This window comes from Strix uralensis, chromosome 13, assembly GCF_047716275.1.
Source record: "Strix uralensis isolate ZFMK-TIS-50842 chromosome 13, bStrUra1, whole genome shotgun sequence".
Taxonomy (NCBI): Eukaryota; Metazoa; Chordata; class Aves; order Strigiformes; family Strigidae; genus Strix; species Strix uralensis.
The window spans coordinates 18,638,768-18,661,905 of NC_133984.1; the positions used below are offsets into that span (position 1 = coordinate 18,638,768).

At 42.1% G+C, this 23,138-nt stretch overlaps 1 protein-coding gene and 1 long non-coding RNA gene across 5 annotated transcripts in view; one reads left to right on the forward strand and one right to left on the reverse strand.

Annotated features, from left to right (window-relative positions):
- GRIA3 (glutamate ionotropic receptor AMPA type subunit 3) overlaps positions 1-17,798 on the reverse strand; it is a 156,670-nt gene extending 138,872 nt beyond the window's left edge. For 2 of the 4 annotated variants that reach the window (XR_012630640.1, XM_074882225.1), the window contains exons 1-2: positions 17,520-17,776; positions 16,663-16,821 (exon numbers count right to left, since the gene is read on the reverse strand). Coding sequence is in view for 3 of the 4 variants with exons in the window: in XM_074882225.1 (XP_074738326.1) it covers positions 16,663-16,821; positions 17,520-17,610 (250 nt within the window). In the remaining variant the exon portion in view is untranslated. Of the gene's footprint in view, positions 1-16,662; positions 16,822-17,519 lie in introns of all 4 variants that reach the window. The other 2 variants (XM_074882227.1, XM_074882226.1) reach the window with 1 other exon arrangement.
- On the forward strand, positions 17,654-19,878 carry LOC141949060 (uncharacterized). The gene is made up of 3 exons (XR_012630642.1): positions 17,654-17,717; positions 19,116-19,223; positions 19,752-19,878. It is a non-coding gene; the product is annotated as an uncharacterized LOC141949060 (long non-coding RNA).
- Positions 19,879-23,138: the final 3,260 nt, after the last annotated feature.

Here is a 23,138-nt window from a genome sequence, read left to right on the forward strand (position 1 = left end):
ATTTAAGCTAAGCAAGCCCATTTGTCTTTCAAGACAAAAAAACCATCCAGATGCAGAGATTTGACTGACATCTAATGGAAGATCACGGTGGAGACTACACACTGGCACACTGGCTCTTACAATGGATATTGCTACTAATGAAGAACAAAGTAGAGGCCTGAATTAGAATATCCGCCTAGCATTTTATACGGCTGAGCAGACTGTTGAAAAGCAAGTCTGGATATTAGAGTATCCAATTTCAACATCTGAGTTCTCCAACAAGCTGTTAACGTCTTTATGGAGAAGTGCATAGAATACTGAAGAATATCATACATAAAGACTTTTAGCTACAAGCTATATACAAGCATCCTCTCAAATGACAATACTGCCCTTCCCTATTTCCTCCTCTGTCGTTGTTTTCTTAAGAATTCAGATAACCATCACATGTAATCCTTATTATCATAATCGATCCTGTATCTTTAAAAGACAAGCAGGACAGAATCAGTCATATTGCAGCTCCACAGAAAAATGAGAAAATACCACTTAGGGAAGGCCACCTTTCCCTGTAGGATTCAGAAAATAGAAACATCACCATTTTCCACAATTAAAAACAAACAAACACAGAAATTCACCACTATACATTTTTTCACCCTCAAGCCGTCCCTTCTGCCAAGGAAGCCAGAAAAGCAAAGGTATTGAGAATTTGTATCAAGCAAAAATACTTGCTTTTCAACTCCCAAGTGAGCTTTTTGAGTAACTTGATGCTGCAGCTGAATAGTCAAACTTGCATCTATGCTTCAATTAGAGATACAGGGAGCACCTACTGTTTGCACTTACAGTGTATCTGGTTCATGAGCAGCAGGAGCAAGTTCAGCCATCACAACTCCTCAGTTTGTGCAGCTCTGATGCATTATCTCAGCAGCGGAGGCTTCGGTAACAATTAAGCAGAGCCATTCACAGCTGAAGAGACCCCTAAATTTCATCAAGTGCGGTTGTTAGTGTTTTATCCTTGCTACTGTATCTTGTCAGCCACTGCACCGCACAAATTATCAACAGAATCCATCTTTCTCTACGCTGACAGCATGGGGGTGGGGGTGTCTGTTCTCCCATAAATGTGTAGGATATTTATTCCGCTAACTCATCCACTTTCATAGAGGATGAGCATGTAAATAGCCTGTCTCATAACAGGAGATTAAATTTTTAGAGAAAGAATTTAAAAATAAACCACCATCAATTAATGTGGTTGTATTGCAACATCTTCATTGCGGAGACTGATACAAAGGAAAAGAAAGCAGAAGTGTTGAGCAGAATGAAGCTGATAGATAAAAAGTGGCTTGCTAGGATCTGAAAATCCAATGACAACAGATCCTCAAATGAAGCTTTTTCATGGTTACAAATGTATTACTGGTAAAGAAAAATCTCAGACTATGAAGAAAAAACAAGAGAAAAAAATTATTTTCCTATTCAGGAAATTGATAGTTTATGCCATGGAAAATTGAAATGATAAAAAAATACTCCATTTGAAAGCTATCATAGGTAACGCAAGCTGAAGAAGAATATGATCCTTTGGCAACTGAACAACACAAATTTGTAAAGATTTCTATCCCCTATACACCAAAATGAACTGTTAAATACCATTTTAAGAATCACGGTGATATAAATCTGCTTCCATCCACTTACATCAGACATCCTAAGTCAATCTACTCCAGCTGTGATCCAGACTACATATTTTATGAAACCTTAAATGCAGATATTTAACAGATTTGCTACTATGTTAAAACACACCCAAGCATTCTACAGTTACATCTGTCACCACTGTGTATGGCCGCAGTTATGTTCAATGTACCAATCAGTTCAGGTAAATATGGGCAAAGTCTGCTCTCGGGGCAGTTACTGGAAACAATGGTGTTATTTCAGATATAAACAAGTAGGCATTAGTAAAACTTAAAAAAAATGCTCTCAGGACTTTAATCTGTTTTTGATCACTCATGACTACAGAGCAAGACAATGGAAGTTTTCAAGCACATTACTTAAAAATCCATCTAATCTTTATTTAATGATCACAGTTTTTCAAAATATGAATCCTTCAAATATACAGCAATACATCAATGGAAGATCACATCCTCTCAGACGCGAGAGGGGCTTTTATTTCAACTTTTGGGGTTTGTTCTAACTCATTTTGAGTTAGAATGACAGATTGTTCCAGTGAAAAGACAGAAGCTGCAGCCAAAAGGCCATCTGCTGAGCTTCCCTCCAGTGAATCCCACAGCAAAAGGCGATGTGATGGAGCAACCCAGGCAACTGGGATACACACCATTAAGTAAGTGACAGAATGAAGGATGGAAAACTTTTGAGAGTAAGTGTAGATGAACGCGATCACTGCATCACTGCATTTTTTTTTAAATAAAAAAAATCAGAAAGATGAAGGTATTTGCTATGAAGCCAGGAAACTACTACTGTATGCACTGCAAACAGGGCTTGCCTCAAGGTTTTCTTTGATTTAAAAAAAACCCTGCAGTAATAAGAGTAGATTTAAATGGTCTCTTTTGTATCTCCCTCTTCTAAGAAATCCTTTACTCATTTAATAAAATTTTCTCCACTTCCACAGCAGAATATTATTTAGACCAGTTAGCACCCATTGGGGTTTCATTGTGTCAGCTCATTTCAACATAAATTTGTTAACTGGTTGTTTCTAACAAAGTTACTGCAATACTCTTCAGAGTCTCATACTCCATTCTGTATTCTTTCAAGTAACTTTTAATACTTTTGAATTAGGATTAAGAAAAGTCTATGTATACACTGCCTATAAGGACATAAAATTCAGTGTATCATTTCATAACCCAGCTGTCAACAGAGACAGCATTTTTATAATACATGTATTGTATGCGTGCCAGTAGGAGATGAATAGTCCTGTAACTGTAATCAATACCGTTCATTCAAACAACTGGCAGTAGCATTTCAGACAACTGGCAATTTCATCAGTTTCACTGGGCTGCCCAAAAATAAACAGCTTGAGAGGAATGAATGATCTCTGTGGTTATCTATAAATAATACTAATCTCAGTCATTTGTTTTAGGGGGTTCATCATTGGGAGCTGCAGAAGTCTCATATCAGTGCAAAAGGCATGGCAGGCTTCAAGAAACTAAAGAAACGCTGAAAAATTATGCTGTTGGTTTTTCATCCACCCAGTTACTGTATTTACATACAGACTCTGCAGACAGCACCAGGATCCCTCCAGTGTTACAGCAGTTCCAGCTCTGCAAGAAATTCACACGATCTCAAGGATTTGTAACCATCTCAAAACTCAAACTGGATTCAGAGAAAGCTCCAGTGATCTGAGCAGACCTACCCTGGGAATAACTAATGTCACTTCTGAGGAAACGTGAGCAAGTTTGGGATTTTTAACTACTTCAGTGTGAAACTTGCCCACTCTTTCAAAAGAGTTTTTGAGAGTGAAACAAACCTAACAGCTCAATGTGAATGAGACTAACGCTGAGGCTGATGGGTGCGAGGTGAACCCAGGCAGACGGGGAACAGAAGGTGCCATTCACAGGCCTGTTCACTGTCTCTGGGAAGTGAAATAGCTCCTTTTTTTTTTTTTAATTATGGTCTATCTGCTCCTATCTGTCAAAGCAAGGTAAGAACAGAGAACAGAGGAAAAGGAATAAAGACAGCTGACTAAAGGGAAAAAACACATCTCTGCAGAGTACAGATCCCAAAGAAAACTTTCAAAGCCCTGAAGTGAAAAAAGATCCAATTGCCGTCGAAGTGACTCTCTCTCCCTGGCAGCCTTGCTGGGCTGTGGGCTAGTACAGCAACATCACTGCTGCCCAGCCTGCAAGCCTGCAGATTGGTGGGTCACTGGCCCTGAGGCTCTGAACATAGCTCCTGCAGGAAAATCTTGGGAATTATTATTAGGTTTTCTACCCTATTTCATTGGTTAGGAATCACAAAACACCGGGTGTGTGCTCTGGGGAAAACAGAGGAATGATTAGTTCTCCCGAAGACCTAGAGGTTGGCACTCATCTGCTTCCAGGCAGGATTTGCGCTGCCATGAGACATCACTGCAGAGAGCTCAATACACCCCCAGACTGCAGCAATTTCTTTCTTGCTGATACCATGAATGGCAGCCAAAGCCATCACCTCAGCTCCTTCACACAGAGTGTAATGCTCCAAAGGAACTCCATCAGATGAGCTCCGCAGAAATGCCCAAGCCCTCTGAAGGGACTACTGAGCAGGAAGCAACTGCATACATCCAGGTAACCAAACCACTGCTGGACCAAGTTTAAAAAGCCACATTGTTCCATCTATAGCCATAGACTATCACTTTTCAGTCCTAAAGCCTGTTGCTCAGAAAATTTATATCCTGGCAATTAAAATAATCTTCAAGTTGTAGAATTATCCAATTTACAAGCTTATTCCTAGTGTAATATGAAGGACAAGTAGCACACCCAGCCACACCAAGAAAGCATTTCAGTGGGATGTTTCTAGCATAATGGCCAACAGCCAAAAGATTAATGGCACCAACTTCTTCAGAAAGAGAACACCCGCTTTTCCAGTGGGCAAAGAGGGGAAGCTCACAACCCAGTCGGTGCCTCTACACATCTGAGAGATAAGACAGGCTGCACTGTGGAATTTGCCTTTGCAAACAGAAAGTTGCTGGCTGTTTTAAAATTAAAGCCTTGATTATATTGTTAAAGTAAAATGGTCTGCAGGACATTCATAGAGAAAAGTCAGCTTTTAAGAATGGGTGAATTTATCAAACTGCAGATCCTTATCGCTTTGATCATCAATTTTCAAGTTATTACTTTTTATTCCATATTGGCAATAAATCTCTATACATTTGAACTGTAATCATCACGGCACAACGTGATACGCTTCTCTCAGAGATTTAAAGTTGGACTCAGTCACAAAAAACCACCCCAGACAAACTGGGTAGAAGCATGGCTAAACTGGTAAAATAAAGTCTCTCAGTTTCAGGTAAATGATTAGGTAGCAGCATACACTGCTATTAACCTAAAGTCCATAATGAGAGCTTAAATGAACAGTTCTATGTGGACACAGGCCTTTGTAATGGAGCTGCACTCCTGCAGTTGGCACTAATTGACCCTTTTGCTGGCAGGCTCAGCAGAGAAGGCAGTCAGCAGCGTCTGAACCGCAGGCCTTTCTCTGTCATGCAGAACAAAGTCACAGTCCTGATTATCCAGGAGGTTTGATCTTAACGCGTTACACTTCTATAGCATCTTTCATCCAGGAATGAGGCAGGCAGGATATCAGGGGAGAATCTTAAACTACTGTTGCCCTTCCCACACCCATTTTGCAGAAGGAGGTCTCCCGTCTTTGGAGCTTTCCGATACTTTTCGTAAGTGTACTCCACATGCACTGAATTACGCAGCTGAATTTCTGAGAAACTGAAATGACAGATTCATATTTCACAGATAGCTTCACCCAGGCTTCTTGAAAACACAATTAATAATCGATTTTGATTAAGTTATTTCCAAGAAGATTTTAATCCCCTTACAGAAAATGTTGCAATAGATTGAATTCAACCCAGCACACACGAGAAATACACAGAGCTGATAGGAGCATTTTTAGACACCACACAGTAGAAAGGAAGAATCATATTAATCCTGCTGGCAATTTTGTCCAGAAAGATGCCATTTTTAAATTCACGTGAAGATCCTGATTAAAGCTGACAATTCCAGAGCAGCAGATTCTGGAATCAATTAACAAAACAATTCTTATTAACACAGGGAATCTCCAGACATTACCAAGGAAGCAGAGAATCTCTTCAGAAAAGCCCTCAAGGAAAATATACTTTAATATCAAATTGTATCCTCCAGCGTATGCAGTGATTGCCTCAAATCTCAGATGCATCTTATGTGAAACAGGGGCTAGCACTGCAGAACAACACAATAAGAATTTAAGACAGGAAGTGCAGATAATTTATCTGAATAAAGCTTCCAGGAGAATAACTGATTTATGTTGATAATGATCCAAGCTGGAACCTGACCAGGATGCAGAAGTTAGCAGCATCACTACCCACAATCGGTTCACTATTCATGAAAAATAACAGTGTTTTTACAGATAAAAATAGGTTAAAATATTAAGCTTTATGCTTCAGCCAAAAGATCCTGTTTTGCCAGAGATCTGTTCTTGAATTACCTCTAGAATGACTCAGAAGAAGGCGCCATGTTTTTCAGCCAGAACCATCACTATTCATGCAAGCACATAAGAGACACAATGAGTTAAATTTCACAGAAGTCTATGGTCTTTAATGTTACACAGCCTCTATTCATACAAGAATTGCAAAATCCATAAACTGAAGCAGAGCGAGAGAAAAGGAGTGAAAGGTTCACAGCTACAAAAATACATATATGGGGGGAAAGGAGGAAACAAAAAAGAAAATCTAGAAGTAGAGACAGTGTAAGTGATTCCTGCTAAAAGCAAGGTCAGCACTTTCCACTGGAGACTATTTGATTTACACTATTTTGTTTCAACTGAAAAACAAAATCTTTCCTTGGCAGATTCTGCTCTACACAGTCTGTTACAGATACTTCTGAGATACCCAGCATCATTTATAAAGGGACACTTATTACTGCTGAACGTGAACATTTTGTTAAATTTCCCAAAGTTCTAAGAGGAAATATGTGCAACGCTACACAAGGGTGTATTCAGTTAGTTGTTGAAGTCAAGAGCCTGGACAACCTGGGTAAGTCCTGGAGGAGAGGTGCGCTACTGATTAAGATGCTCCGAGTCTCCCTCAAATAATCCATTGGCTGGAATCCCACATCCCCCACTTATCCAGAGGCTTAAAGCCAGGAATACTCCATGAAGGACCACTCTGGTTTTACCGTTTACTGGCTTCCCTCCTTCAAACTCCCCAAATTTATCCTGGTGTAAATCAGATTAGAGGAAGACTCCATTATGTACCTTGACTGCCCCTGTTTATCTAATGGGATATAAAAAGGCTTTTTAAAATTTCTGTTAGAGTAGCACAATGAAGCACTAAACCATTTAGGTTCCAGTGGTTGTCGCAGATATGCACAACTAAGTATCGCTGCTTGCAATTTCTTTTTGTGTTACATAGCACAAAACAACTGGCAGTAAAGCACATCATGTGTGTTTTTGAAACAGGACATTACGGTTGTAGAAACCATCACTACATTTACTACGCTCTGCGTGTAGTAAAGCTATACTGGTTCAGGCTTTAAACAAGGCAACTTCTGCACCTGGAGTGCCAAACTGGAGCGGTGGAAAACTTCAGGAAGGTTAACTGGTCTCATTCTGATCCATTTTGGGCTTATCTCGCTGCCTCTCCAGGTAATAAAGTAAGTTACCTGTAGATGGTGTGGAAAGACACGCTATACATGCATTAACAAGAATTGTCTATCCAGAAAATCCATCACAAGCAGCTTGAACTATATACCCTGAAAAAAGCAGACAATTTCTTCCAAAACACAATTTTTTTTTTTTACATCCTTCCTTTATCTGTCCTTATAAAAATTGGACAGAACAGGTGTTTTTACATCGAAAAAGGCAGATTCTTGTCTGCAGAAGCATCTTGCTAACTCAGATAGTCTTCACCAAATTGTTTCAGTCAAGAAAAAAAATGTACGAAACCCAGAAATCATCATTGCCAAAACAAAACACATGGCTTCAACTGAAACGAAGTCAAACTTTGGAAGTCTGAAACTATTTGAAAAGCTTTTAATTCTCTAATTTTCGTGTTGATCCCAATCTAATCTTTAAAACCGTTTTGGAACTACATCCAAACTAAAAGATTAGCAAGTCACACAGTTCCCATCACTTCCTATCGTATGTGTTTTTGAAGTCATGCAGCATGATGTTCTGGGATATATAATCCATTTCTGAGATGCACAGAACAGCAGTGGGATACTGGTTCTGTGGAGGAACTCGGTCTGAGCTGGCTGAAGCATTCAGTATAAATATATGAAAACTACCATTAGTCATGAGAATTGCTCTGCTGACGACTGAAATAGGAAACAAATAGGATTAGCTATCATAGGTTGATCATGTACATTTTTTTCTCTTATTATTTTACATTCATTAAGAAGTTATAAGTGAATATGCACAAAAACCAGTGTTTTAAAAAGGAAATTCAAAGTAGGACAGCAGATATTATGCTGTCTGCTCACTCATTCAGCATTTCCTTACGTCCAACTTCTTTTGACATACTCCACGATGGTAGTGAAGCCACACTGGAGATGCTACCTGACCACTGCACAAACACTTTGGAGAAAGATGGTAGAGTACATTAAACTTTGCTTGACAATTTATAATCCCCCTAACAGTTTTGATTCAATACAGGGTTAGACCCTGGGTCAGTCCTTTGCAAATCAATGGACACTAATTAGCTCTCATCTAACTGCTGGGAAAAAAAAGAATGCACATGAACTTGAGTTTTCTGACCATCAGACTTCATTAGAATCCAAACTTGGTGATACAAGTGGTAAAGCCTAAGACGACAAAACCCCTGTAATCAATAAAAAAACCAATGTCTTACCATGTTCTCCTATAGAGAAGACTATGAAAAGTTCAACACCTGAAAAAACTTACCAATTACCATTTCTCCCCCAGCCATCTCTCATCCTGTACCTCTCCCTCAGAAGAAATACCCAAACAACAACAATGACAATCACCAAAAAGTTAAGGAATTTAGCACACACAGAGGGGTACAAAGACCAATCAAGATGTGTGCCATGATGCAGCAACGCTGTGATTCACAAAATCTGATCCATGTTCACTAAGTGGGCTGCAGCCATGTATCTCAGACCCTGAAATCCTTTTCTATCTCTGAAATGGAAATCAAAGAAATCACGGAAGGCACCAACCCCTGAAACGCACTGTCGCACATCTCCTGGAAAAGCTGGCAGCTGTGAGATACTGATTACAGCACGTTCTACAGACCTCACTGGGAGAAATCAACCAGTAACACCGCTTCTAGTAAGGACAGTTCTTTCTCCCACCACTCAAATAAGCAGCCTGAGTGTGGGTCAGGTAAGTGAGAATTGGGCACATGTGCTGTAGAAGCATGGACCACACTTAAAACAAAGATCCAGGGTGTCCAGAAGACAAAGAACCTTCCAATATTAAGCTTGCTTGTTTCAGGTAAAGAGATGAAAATTTCTCCTTTGTGAAGTGATAGATTGGCTTGCTGTACAGCAGCAACACATGTTCTCCTAGGTCCATCAGTGGGAATGTATGTCTTCTTCTGGCAAGGACAGCAAATTCATAAGTGCTAATTTCAATTTATTTTTCAGAAGCATGGAGAGGAGGCTGGGTTTTGGTGTGGGTTTTTTTGCTTGTGGGGTTGGTTTTCTTTTTTTTGTTTTGGAAGGGAAGTGGAAGAAGTGCTGTTAGCCAAAGCTCTCCAAGTTTTTCACTGCAAATAGCCCTGCAATACCTGTCTCGTACAGGCAAATTGTACTACCCTTGTACAAGAGATAGCAAAACCGTGCTACCAAAAGTACAAATTGACTTACTCCAAATCATGATAAGAGCCAGCAGAAGACTCCACAATTTCCCAAGTTTAGTCCCTTTACCACATGGGCTGGGCCCAAATGCTTAATGTTTGCATATGGCAAAACTACTGATAGGGAAATCAGCACCTTTACACACACCACTCCAGCAGAAAGAGGTGTGAAAATAACAAAGTATACATGGAATGAAGTAAGTATGCATGGACCGTATACCGTCAGAGGGCAGATAATACTTTTCCGTGATAGCTGCATATCATTTTAAAGACAATTCTTCTATTAAAAAGAACTCAAGACAGTGAAGTCACCATGCAGCCCTGCATTTATTTTTTAAAATTCATGATCAGAATTTCAAACATCACATTTGAATAAACTCCAACAAATACAAGCCCAACACAAGGGCAGGACCAAGTATCTAAAGGCAATCACAGAACTTACAAGTGGTCTGAAAGTGAATGTATTGTAAATTGTGTTTGAAAAAAACAAACAAAAAACTTTCAGTGTATCTGAAATGTCCAAATACTCTAGCAAAATAATTACATACAAGTGACCAGATAGGTCGCTCCATTTCAGCGGAAGAGTGCTCACCTGGGCTATTATCCAATTCTAGGAGAGCAATTCACCCTTTTTACAAGTGCCTAGGCAAGTCATCCGCAGTGCAGTGTCCCTGCATTGATCCTCATGCATAAGAGCTTCTCCTGTGCAGTGTATGTGAGGGCGACACATTGTCACTCGCTATTTTAGAAGCGGTTAAGATGATAAAACAGGTCCAGCGCCTCAGACACCATGAGGAGGTTACGCAGGAACAACTGCTAGGTGGATTCATTGACATAACTCCCTCCTATATTCACTCTTCCTCTTTACACGGAAACCTTATCACCCATTTCTCTCTTGCTCTGTGTATATATATGGTAGTTTTACCCCTAATAGTTACATCTTGGTGAGATCAACTAAAAAGGCACGCACTGCCTTTGAATGTTTCACATATAGCTATACGCTGATAAATAAACTCTGCATATCTGGTGCTAAAGAAATATCTCCAAACTCCCCAACAGAGTCAGGCCAGAGTACACAGCACGAAGCTGCCTGACAGTGTCCAGACGGCAACGACTACAAACAGCCAAACATGAGCGTCTACTTTGGAGTCTTCACCAGATGTACATAAAAAACCCCAAGATGTTTTCAAGTTTGAGGTTTCTAGGGCATCTGACACTCTGAAAATCCACAATAATATAAAGCAGGTGATATAATGGAGGGAAGCATGCCTCTGCCAGGAAAGGTAACACATACACATTTAGAAGGAAAAGAATCCCCACGGATGAAATCTGGAAATTGCTTCACTGCCGTGATCATCACACAGTTTCACAGAATCTCGTTTGATCTAGATCAATCATTTTCATATTTCTATTTTTAGATCGCCACATTGTTCCAGTTGAGGTACAAGCCCCTGCACAGCAAACCTCACAACAACAGGTATAGAGTTTTTAGGCTGCCTTATGAGCTCCCTTGGAAAGGAAGCCATGGCCTTCCAGTAATCTATACTTTACAGCAGCATGGAAAGTACTGATCTTAGGATGTAACTCAAATGCCAAACAGGAATTCAACATAAGCATCTTTCTCAAAATAAACGAACACAAGTTTTCAATTATATGGTTTGGCTTGGTTTGAAACTGAACTATGAAACCAAACTGTTGCTACTTTAAAAATAACATATTCTAAAACATTTTAAGGATGCCTAACTAAATCAAAATTAGCATTCCAAAATCGGTAATGACAAAATATGTACTTTAAATGGAAAAATGTTATATCACTGGATTGTGACAACAAAGAACTATTGAAGATACATCAGCTCCCTCATTTCACACCTTCTTGCATAACAGTCCTACACTAGCAGTAGGACGGCCTCCCACCTCCCAGACACTGAACACAGTGAACCCAGAGGAAAGAAACCCACTGTTTCTGTGGCTCTTGGACAAGCTCCCAAGTCAGCCTTCAACAAAACTGTGGTTTTTGTGTTGTTGTTAAAAGCTACTGTCACATGCTTGTTTCCCATCATGGCATCTCCATTTCCTCCCAGAGATAAACTACAGCTGTTACACATTTTATTGGAATGTGCAGTTAATCAGTAGCATTCCAACCCATGCCAATAGTCTCATGTGTCCTCCAGGCCCAGTGCTATATAGGAAAAGTGAAGTATTTCATCTCTGCATCTGCACAAAATCTTTCTGAAACTGAAAAAGTAAATGGTGCTCTTCATTGTGCTTTACTCTTTATTCATTTGGTGAATTCAGAGTTTCTCAAAGAAGCGTCCATTCATATAAGATTTTTTTCCATCTCTACAGTGTGAGTTAAGTGCAACCCTAACATCTAACCGGCATGTAAATACTATGTATGCAGCGCAGGAGGAGAGAAAGGACAGTCTTCTTTTTTTAAGATTAATTTAAGAAATAATATAACATACTTGAAAGCGGTATGGTTTCTTCTGTTTACACTGAGATCACATTAAGGTTCATGACAAATCATCTGCTTTGCCATGAAGTGGAAACAAACTTTAGTTGGAACACACCCTTCACCTTCTGACCTAGCCCAATATTGCAAAAGCTCTGACCCCTAAACTAAAGCCAGCTGATTTGCTTTGTCACACAGCAGTAACATACAATGCTTGAGCACGTTCCACGGCGTAAAAGGCATTTTCAGGGATGGGTAATAAGTAGACTTGTAGAGAAAGCACCTTTCCAGGTGTTTTACCACAGAATGCTGGGAGAAACAACAGTGCATTCCTTATCAGGAGAGCAAGGCACCTACCCTGTGGTCTCTACTCACACAAAACCACCAGTACACGGCCCAAACTTGGCAAGACTTTCAGCGAGACATGCTTATGCTTTTGGCAGAAGGGAGCTGACCACTTTCAGCATCAGTGTCCTTTGCCAGCTGGCCAAAGAGTACACAGATGCAAGGGAAGCAAATTATCTGCCCACTGGCAAAAAGAAATGCTGAGCAGCATCTAAGGAAAAAGTGTGTGTGTGTGTGCGCGCGTGTGCACGTGTGCGAGTGAGTATGCATGTGAGCATATATATATGCACCTGTGCTTTGGGAAAGGGAGCAATACAGTTACACTGGAAAAACTGTCTGCTGCTAGCCCTGTGGTATCATTTTCTGCAACGTTCTCACAACAACAAACAGACGCTTTTTCCATTAAAATCTTCCAAGCTGAATTTTAAAGATTAAACACAAGGACTGCAAGGATGCTACAGCAAAATTTTCTAAGGAAGTCTGAAATCAGACCCCTTCAGTAAAGTGTCCATACAAGCACGCACAGGATTTTAGCAACTTAAAGTAAGCATGTCATTGTATCTTCCCTCTTTTTTATGTCTCTTAAAGAACGAGTGCCTGTAGAAAAAACACTACACATCAACATTTTGTAAAATATAAAAAGCCTTCTCAGTTCAGAAGATATATTAGAAATCACTGAGAAAAATAAACAGGACAAGAATTTGCAGCTGATAGGCTAGGTTTAGCTGAGAGAGGGAATCTGCCTGTAGATTGATTCTGCAATCACAGCCCCTTTTCACCCGTACACATTGTACCACTATCATTACATGATCAACAGATTTTAATGAAAACTAATGCTTTCTTTTGATAAATTCCATGGGGACTATGTATAAGGTTGAGTTTACTTTTCTAAACATTTCTTGAAAATCGTACATAACACAAGTGCACATTTGTTGGCTGTAAAGGTGTACAACAGCAATTTTTTGCAATGACAGTGCAGAGAGGGAATATGAGATCTGTGTGCTAATGAGCTGACACTGCAGAGGCTAGAGCAGTGTTAGTATAGTGCACTACAAGTGCAGAGCAGAAAGACATACGCCGGTTATTTCTAGGGAATATGATCTACAGAACTGCACACATAATTCAACATTAATACTAACATCCTTCATCAGAGGTTGTAAGAAAAGCATGAAAGATGCTTCAGTGATTACTTTATACATTTGAGTTGCTATGTTCATATTACTCTGAAAAAGCCAGCTCACTCCCTACGTGAGCATTTTTGAAGAAAATACAACATCCGTGTTTTACTTGATTTTATTCATTCACAGGTCAAGCTAACTTTCTTCCTTTATGTTTTTTCCGATGGCAAAAAGCTGCATATTTTAATGTAATAAATCCCCCCAGAGCCAGCTGATAAACTTCAATTCACCTTTAAACACACTTGGAATTTTCATCTGTGTTTGCATTTGCTCTCTGTTAAGATATCATACAGCTAAATAAATAGGTGGGCAGATAAATAGAGTGGATGAATGCTGTATGCATGTGTGTAAATTAAATACACAGAGAGGGACTCGGTTCTAGCAGTGAAGCAGGGAATACATGTACCTAAATCAGATTATGCATCATTTAACTGAAAAAGGAATGAGAAGGAGGGGCTTAGGGCAGGAATTTTCTTTTGCTTCCAAAGAAGTTTGTTCCCATGTTGGGATATTGCCAAATCAGCCCTACCAGAGGTGGGCTTTTTATCTCTGGCTCACGAGGATACTTCAGAAGAGATTTTTTTTTTTTCCTCCTGCCTCTGGAATGCACCAGATTGCACCAAGCAGGATGTGCAGCTGTACAGTAAGAACGCAAGTCTTCCCTGAGCAGAGCCCCCCTCAATTCCTGCACACACGAACACTTACTACAGTCACCATCATATAAATCAAAGGAGAATGAAAAGTATTATTTTATGGATGCTGACTAGTACAGGCATGAGGCTCAAGCTACACATGCTACTTTCTCCGCTTTCCCTTCAGTTTCTTTACCTATCCCACCACAAAGTCAGTCACAGTCTCCCTCTCCAGTGAAGGCAATCAGAGTCACTGCAGGTTTCTCTCCTATGGATCCCTGCCAATTGCAAATATTGATCAAACGGCTGTGTGACAGCACTAGAGACGATTTATGCTTATCTCCAAGAGAAGTAAAAATGTTGTGGAAAGAATTCCTTCATGAATACAGCAGCACCCTGAAATTATCTGCCACTCCACTGGGAAGTGAAGATGTGATTAAGGGTACTTAGGCCAGAATATTTTACTCCTTAGCCAGGTAGTGTGAGGAGCTATTAGTTCATCCTAATGCATTAATAGGTATGAGCATTCTGACTTTCAAAGATAACTGTTTCCAGATACAAAATGAGTGACTGTTCTTCTATTTTATTTATTTTTTACTTTGAGTTACTGAGACCTGTATGACTGGTGACTTGGACTCACCATATTCTTTTCCTACCAACAATATTACCAGATGGTTGACATAGCTATGGACAAGGTCACCTTTTCATTTTCTTTCTTCTGTTTCTTTTTTCGCATCTTCTATTTTTAAATAGGTTACTGTAGGTTGGTATTCTTTGGTCTGCAGTTTCTCCAGAGATTTAAGTTTTCCCAATTTTATTACACCGGTAATACGCGTGTTGGAACATGCAGCCCTATACTACAGAAAACCATCTCACCTTACTGAAATTGCCACAGCTTTCACTAAACAATGACAAAAATCATTAGATGTCAGTCAACGTACTTTTCATCTAGGTAATACATTGACTGCCTCTGAATAAGTGTGTGGTTCACTTGTCTTGGTGGGATCTGTAAAGAAGTGCTGGCAGAACTTTTTTAAAAAATTATTAATTAATCACCCAAGTAGTTTAATGTATTTAGTTTAAATCCATATAACTGATATTTAGGAAACTACGTTTGAGATACAGCCTTTTGAAGGGATTACACTGATTAAGGATTGATAGCCTGATGTTTGTTGCAAGAGCTGTTAAGGCTGGGTAGGAATAGTAAAATAAGATGCAAAGTACAGGCATGCTTTTATTTACCACTTTTTTCCAACTATTTTTATTGGATATTACATAATTAACCCCCCTGCAAAAGTTTTAAATATTGCAATTCAAAGCCCTTTAAAAAGAGTAACACTGCACTAGCAAGAAGCAGTCACATGGGGGATATGTTAGAGAATCAATCTAAAATTTGTCCAAATATTTCCTTATTGTATATTTTCTAACCATCAACTTTCTCAGAAAATACTTGAAATCCGAGGAGAATGAAATACTACTTGTCCAGCCTTTCGATTATACAGTGTGGGACAGGAATAAGAACTATTCTATCCTCAACAAACAGAAAATTTAAAAAATAAGATATTCAAAACACGAAATTGTTTTAAAGCAAGAGATACTAGTTTTCTGTATCCCAAAACTTCATTGTTTTAGTACAATGCTTCCTCTGTGGATATCTTATACTGCGAGTATATGAACAGGATTCCTGTTCATAACGCAAAGTTAGTACCTTGCATTCAGAGGTCCTTTAGATCATGTACAGACATATTTCTGTATACTGCAAAGTGCATGCAACTACCTTGCAAGAAGACTCCATTCATTTTCAGAGATTTACAATAAAAACTGTATAAAACTGAAGTTGGACACCTGAGTAAAAGATATTCAGGAATTACATTGGTAAAGGAATGCCTTTTTAAATGCACAACACGCACCAGTCTTTCAGAAAGAGATTTTGCATTTTAACACCACATTAACACTACTCAAAGTTCTATTTTGCTTCTTCGGTTAATAAAGGTTCAAATGATACATGTGCACTGATTGTGCAGAGCTATTTCTCATAATGCTAAGCGTTCTGATTCCATTTTCTCTCCCCTCAGCTCTAACGGCATTTGCCAGTTTACAGTCTCCTCAGCTTTTAACAGGACTTTCACTGTAGGAACACAACCCGGTATTTCAGGGCAGAGGAGGCAAGTAAGCCCCTCTAGCTTTGTCCCCTCAAAGTCACTTGTAAACAGGTGTTTCTGTTTTATTCCTACATGGCGTTATTTGCAAATTACACTGTTTCACATAGCTATGTTGTAGCCTCAACAGAAAAGGGATGTTGCTTCAGCAGCAATTCACTGATCACAGCTACACAGTGCTGCTATATAAATAACATGGTTGTTTTTCTGGAAAACAGAACTAAAGGGGTGAAAATAACTGGTGAGAGAACTTTCCCTAAGGTATTATTCAAGCATATAATGCTGCAAATCTACTAAACCTCACGCCAGTACACACATTTGTTGCACTACATCGTATGAACACGAAATCTAAGCTACTAGGAAGAAACTGAATGTAAGGATAGATAACAAATATTTTTTTAAAAGGAACGTGTTTACTTACAAGCATTTGTCACTGAAAAGCTGTTGGAAGAATCCAAGTGATCTACGTGATAGTTCAAATGGAAGGGCTTTTCTGTGGTATTTTGGTTTGTGTTGTATAACTGCACAGCAAATCGAAATGCACTGTGCTCCTGAACAGTGTTCCTCATGAAAAGTCCACCTAGGATGGAGAAAAAAAGAAAGGGAAAAGGTATTTCAGAATGAATTTTGAGGAGAAACAGTGGCAGTGAGTTACATTTCCATACTGCCCATCTCAGGAAAGAATGAACACGAGCGGGCTGAGCCCGAGCGCGTAATTCTGACGGAGCGCCTACACGAACTACACCCGCCGAGTCCGGAGTCCGGCTGCCCGAGCCAGACACCCCCCCGCGGTGCCGAGTCACCGGGGGCTGCAGGTGCCCCCTGCGAACAGGCCACTGCCCCGATTGAAAAATCCCCCTCGGGGAAGCGCGGCTCCCCCCGGCCCCCAGCCCGCCCGCTGGACGCCCCTGCGGAGCTCCCCCGCCCTGGCAAACGTGCGGCTCTGGGACCGCGGGGCGCAGGGGGCCGGCAGGGGAGACCCCCAAGTTGCCCCCCACGCCCGCAGCCCCAGGTCTGGGGCAGGTGCTACAGCCCCGCGGTGCCGCCGCTCGGGGGACGGTTCCGCGGCAGCACGGACCGAGCCCTCCCGGTGCCCCTCGCAGCCGCCCTCCGGCGCAGCCCGGGCACCGTCCCCGCCCTCTCGCTCACCACAACGGGCAGGAGCCGGAGCGGGGCTGGCCCCGAGAGCCGCCGGGGCCGCCTGGGCTCGCCCCCCGCACAACTTCCCCGCGGCTGGCGGGGGAAGGAGCGGGTCGCGCTGCCGCGGCGGGCGCTTACCTATACTGATGGTGTTGGGGAACCCTGCCAGAGCCTCCCCCAGCAGCCCCGCCAGCAGCAGCAGCAGGGTCCGGGGCGCGCTCTGCCCCATTTTCTTCAGCCCCTGCGGTTCAGCCCCTAAAACGAAACCGGCGGCACAGGCATGGGCGCAACTGGAGACTCGGAGTGGTGTCAATGGTGGTGGCGATGCTGGCGGAGGTAGTGGGGATGATGGTCCCTCTCCTTTCTTCCCTTTTTTTTTTTTTTTTTCTTCTCCAAATCCCTCTCCCCTTGTCTTCACCCCAGCCTGGGAGGGCTCATTGGCTGCGAGCTTGCCTTTCTCCCCCCGTCTCCAGCAGCCCCCCCCCCCCCAGCACAGGGACTTCCCCCAAAGATGGTGGGTAGCGGGAGCCGGCGAGGCTGCTCCGCCCGGGCCGGGAGGGGGTTATCGATCAAACTTGGCGTGAGGCGGGCTGACAGCCGCCCGCCGCGCCGCTCGGCCCGCCCAGCCCCGGCGCTGGCGTCTCCCGGCGGCGGCGGCGGCGCTCGGGGCTGCGGGCGCTCACCGGCCTCACGTGGGCCGGCCCCAGGCTGCGGCTGCCCCTTTAAAGCCGCATCGCCCCGGCGCGCCTGTGAGTGCGGTGCGAGCGCGGGCGCGCCGGCCTGCGGGCGGGGCGGAGGAGGAGGAGTGGGAGTGGGCGGGGTGTGAGGGGGATGCGGCCGGGGTCCGGCCCGCGGCAGGGCAGGGCCGGGCCGGGCCGGGGCGGGGCGGGGCAGGGCGGGCGCCGACCGGCTGCCGGGGCGCCTCAGGGCCGAGGGCGAAAGGCCCCGCGAGCCCTGGGGCAGGCGGTGCCCCCGGGCCTGCCCCTCGGCGGGCGGAGGACAGCGCCCCAGGGCGGGCGAGGGCGCCCGCGGCCTCGCCTGAGGGGAGAGGGCTGGCGGGAGCGCGGGGGCCGCCGGAGGGAGGGCAGGGGAAGGGCGCGGAGCAGCTGGCGGGGGGCGAAGGGAGGATGCGCTTCCCCAGAGGGGCTGCCCGCCCGCGGCCCGGTGCTCCCCATCCCGCCTCCGGAGCTAACGCCTGAGGGGGAGGCTCCCGCATTCACCCGCCCCCAGTGCCACGAAGTGAAGAAAGACGAGTTTATCCCGCAGAAGGGAATATTAGGTCCTTCCCAACCTCCTCTAAAGGAAGGAAATCCAACAAAGTCTCCCAGTTTCATCCCTTATGCTGGAAAAAGGGAACGTCTCTGTCCGATGCCGTGTTGCCCCAGCACAGAGCACGGCCGCCCCGCAGGGGAGCAGCCGGGGGGGTGCCAGACACCCCGCGTCCTCCTGCCACCCACCTCTTGGCTGGTCTCCACACCTACGCCCCTGGCCTGCACGTCCATGGGGAGCTATTGTGCGCCTTGACACCTCGCTATGAGGATCCTGCAGCTCTTTTTTGGCTGCTTTGAGGCTCGAAACACAGTGCAAAATGGAGATGGAAAAAAAATACTAGGTCACCTAGTCCATCTCACAGGCTCAGGGAAGACTGTTCTTCACTTAATGTTAGCTTTTCCTCTGATTTCAGCAGGTCACTTTCTCTTGGTCCTCCTCTGCTTTCTTCTTTCTTAATCTCAGGCTCTGGTGTTCTTTGGATCTACATTCAGCTGATTTAGGAATGATATCAAAAGCAGTTGGCGTTGCATTTGCAAAATAATCAACCAGTGTCACTGCCTGTAGCTTCGTGTAAGTACTCGAGATGTAAGATGCTACTCATGTTACTCGTATTACTCAAGATGTAAGATGGTGGCAGATTACTGCACATATGCTAATGAATAACATCAGAGATTCAAACAACTACGCTTGAAGGAATCCAAAGGCACAGGTGAAGAACAGGGCATCACATTCATGATGCAGGAGCATAATATATGCCTTTGGCAGCATATATGTGACTCCTGCTTACTCCTAGATGCGTGCATTGGCTGCTACATGTTGGGTGTTCCTTTATGAAAATCAGGCCCAGAAGATGGGAGTCCATTCCAGTTCAGGCAGAAGTAGGGATCAGGCTGTGGGGTGGCTGGTAATGTTCCCTGTTTAGATTGGGATGGCAGTTATCACTTTATCTCTCTATTTAAATAAATGGTTATCTGTATGGATAGGTGGGGTATAAAGTCCATCTTTATAGCACTCTTCAAGCTCAAAGCACTCTGCAAATATTACCTATTAATTCCTGTAAACATCCCTATGAAGCAGAATTGTATTCTTCTCTTACAGATGTAAAACTTAAAAATCGAGGCAAGCAACTGGCCCAGCTCACCTGGGCAGGAAATTTCAGACCCAGAATTAAGATCACAACCAACAGTCCAGCTTCACTGTAGAGCAGCGCTCTTCTCTCAGATGTCTTTTGGTAAGCATAGCAGATCTGAAAGCTACAGACAGGTATGTGAAGTTTAGACATTCAAGATAGCTGTGAGAAGCATGTTCCTATGGGCAAATAATTTCTGGTTGCAAACTACTTCTCTTTCCCCATTCTACCCACGTCCAGCCCTTTCTAACACATTCTCCACAAAGTCCCGCTGTCCTCTTTTTTGTTTCCTTTCCTAGTGGCCCTACTTTCTTCCTGTTCACTTGCTCTCACAAAGTTCTCTCCATCCTTGCAGCTGTGTATTCCAGGCTGACTGCCACCTGCCACACTGACAGCTGGTGAGGTACTGAAAAAATTAAGAAAGAAATTACGTTTAACATTATAGATGTTAGAACAAGAGAAGAGGTAAAATAGCCATGAATGAAGGTGGCATGTGTCAGAATCTCATTTTCATACACAGCCGGTAGGGTGGGTACCTCATCTCAAATAAAATGGTGCTTCACAGCCTCATCTCAAAATGGAGAGTCTTGTTATAATCCAAAATATATCTGTGCTAAGAGACAAATAAATTTTCATTATCATCCACATTTTTCCTCCTGAAGCCCTTAATATACATGTTGTTATTATTATTATGAGCATTTTCAATACGCACTTTGCTTTTTTGCTTAGGCAATTAGTCTCTTGGTACTATCTGCAGATACAAATGCTACCACAGCTGTCCCATACAGATTTTGGAGAAACCCAAAGAGACCCCATCCCAGTTTATCTTTCTTACAGCAAACCCAGTGTGTCCTAGGACAAAATGGTAGGAGATTATTTGGCTTTATGTGGATATTAATGCCATGCAAAGAGTTTATATACTTTGCTAGGGATGCTCAGTGACTTGAGTTAATGAGTTCCATGGTAACTGAGGTCATACCAGATGCTTTCCCAAACTAAATACAACCAAGATTTTGCAGGATAATCAGAGCTTCATGTTTAGATGATTTATAGTGTTCTGGGACACGAGGGGATTCTGAGTACTATCTACCTGACCAGGAGGAGGTAATGATTTATAATTAGCTAATGTGTTCTCATTGTAATATCTAATAGTGGATTAGAGAAATGCTATGGAATATGGGACACGGCGTTCTCACTGAGCTTTCTGATGTTACTAGGCTAAACCCATAGTGTTAGCATAAAGTCATGGCAAAATCTACACCAAGACTCTGTGGCTCAAGCTTCATCCTAATTGCACTAAGCTGACTTTATCACTTTTGTTATTCTTATTTCTAATTGGAAGAGAGAAGCTCAGGCAGCAAGTTTCTAGAAATCATTGTGCTTCTCCCAATACCAACCAAATCAGGTTATAATTGCCAATAGATGTATTACCAATTCTGTCTTACAGCCTTTTTTTGTTTGTTTTAAACTGGTTATTTCTTCATAAAAACAAAGGGCACGCAATTAACTGAACTTTATGTTAATATCGGCATTTTGATTAGCTAAACGGATTAATTTTCCAATAGACGGTGAACAGGTAGAGTGATAGTGGGGAGAGACAGAAGCAAAGATTAAAAGAGATTCAGGGAGAAGATGAAAGTACAGATAGAAGGAGTCAAGGAGAAAGTACAGTGTCAAAACAGGGAAAATGAGTACAGACATTACGGCTTCATACATTTTGGACAACAGGTCAAAAGGACATCTAGTTAAGGTATGATTATATTATGAGTGGGCATAGAACAAACTATTGAGTCTCTCCTGTTTACTTTTCATTACTGTGCAATAACGAGACATAAAATGAAATTAAAAGGTAGCAGACAAGAGACAGTTTAACAGAAATATTCTGCTACGCAGTTTATAGCTAATCTATAAAGCTGTCTTCTACACAGTATTCTTGGCAAAAGTAATTATTTTTTAAAGTTTCAAATTTTATATGAATCAGCAGAGTAAATGCATATTCAGAATTCATGGGAAAAAGGTAGCTCCTGGATGCCTCAAGAAAGACCTATTCTTCTTCTGCGTGATGAGGGTTTACAGTATGTCTGACATTCCCTGGAAGTTTTTGTGCTGGTCAGCATTAGAGACAGGATAAGAGACTACCCAAATCATTGATTTGTTGTTACTCATTTTTTCTAAGAACAGTTAACAGGTGAAATCCTGGGACCACAGCAATGTATGACAGGTTTATTACCCCTATCATCAGAGCTAGGATTTTACCTAGTACATCCTGGCAGAATAATACGGTCTGGCTCATAGGAATATCTTCTAGTACATGATCAAGATGATCAAGATTTGTATAGGAACAGGGTCAAAGAAGAAAGTTGTCGATAAATAAAAGTCCATTACTCCATTACTGGAGTCTAATTCAACTTTAGGTAGCAGAAGCAAATTCATGCAGCAACTTTTATCAGAACTGAACATGGACTGTTACAGTAATAACCTATATATATTACAATGGCACAACTAAGACACAAATGTGGAAGCAGTCAGCATGTACAAATGTCTTAATTTTTCTTGGGTTTGTGGTATCTTCAGGATACATCCTTCTAATTCTTCTTAAGAGCTACGGGGCTGGTGGAAATGTAGTGTTATTATAGTCCCATAATGTCAGAAACAATTTATATTACCTTCTGCTTTCTGATTAACTGTACACTAGGCACTGCTGGCATAACACAGCCCTGCAGTTCTTATTTAAACCTGTACTTTTTGCTGTGCTCATCTATATTTATTACTTAAGGAAACAGTAAATCAAATTAAAAAGTAATGGTATCCCCTGTATACCGCTAAGAAGGTGAATCCTCTCTTTTTGTTTTACACCTATGAATACAGTTTTCAAGCAATCTTGGGAGTTATATCCAGTTCATGCCCACTCCACTGTGCAGGATCTGACCACTGAATATTTAATTTCCATATATAATTACTGAAATATATTCTACTTAAAGACAGTCTCTTTCAGCTCTAAGTAGTGAATAATCACTTCAAATGATTGTTTGCCAATCAGAAGTCTCTTTTCCTCCCAGTGTGTGTTTGTATATTACCATAACTTCCCTCATCTCAGTTCAAATCTGCAGTAGTGCCTTTTAATGAAAATGCCGTTGGAAAACAGCACATAGATTCCTAGAAATGGACATTTAGACAAAAAGAATTTACATTTTTCACTGAAGATTTAAGGATTTCAGATTCATTCTGTTCCCCTTGATCAGGCAGAGGTTCCTACCCTCCCCTAAACCAGCAGTCTGGTAGTTACAGAGTTTTAAGACTTATGCAGAAAACTGACATTCAGTTCTCTGCTAATTTCAAAGAACCTGTTCTACTTC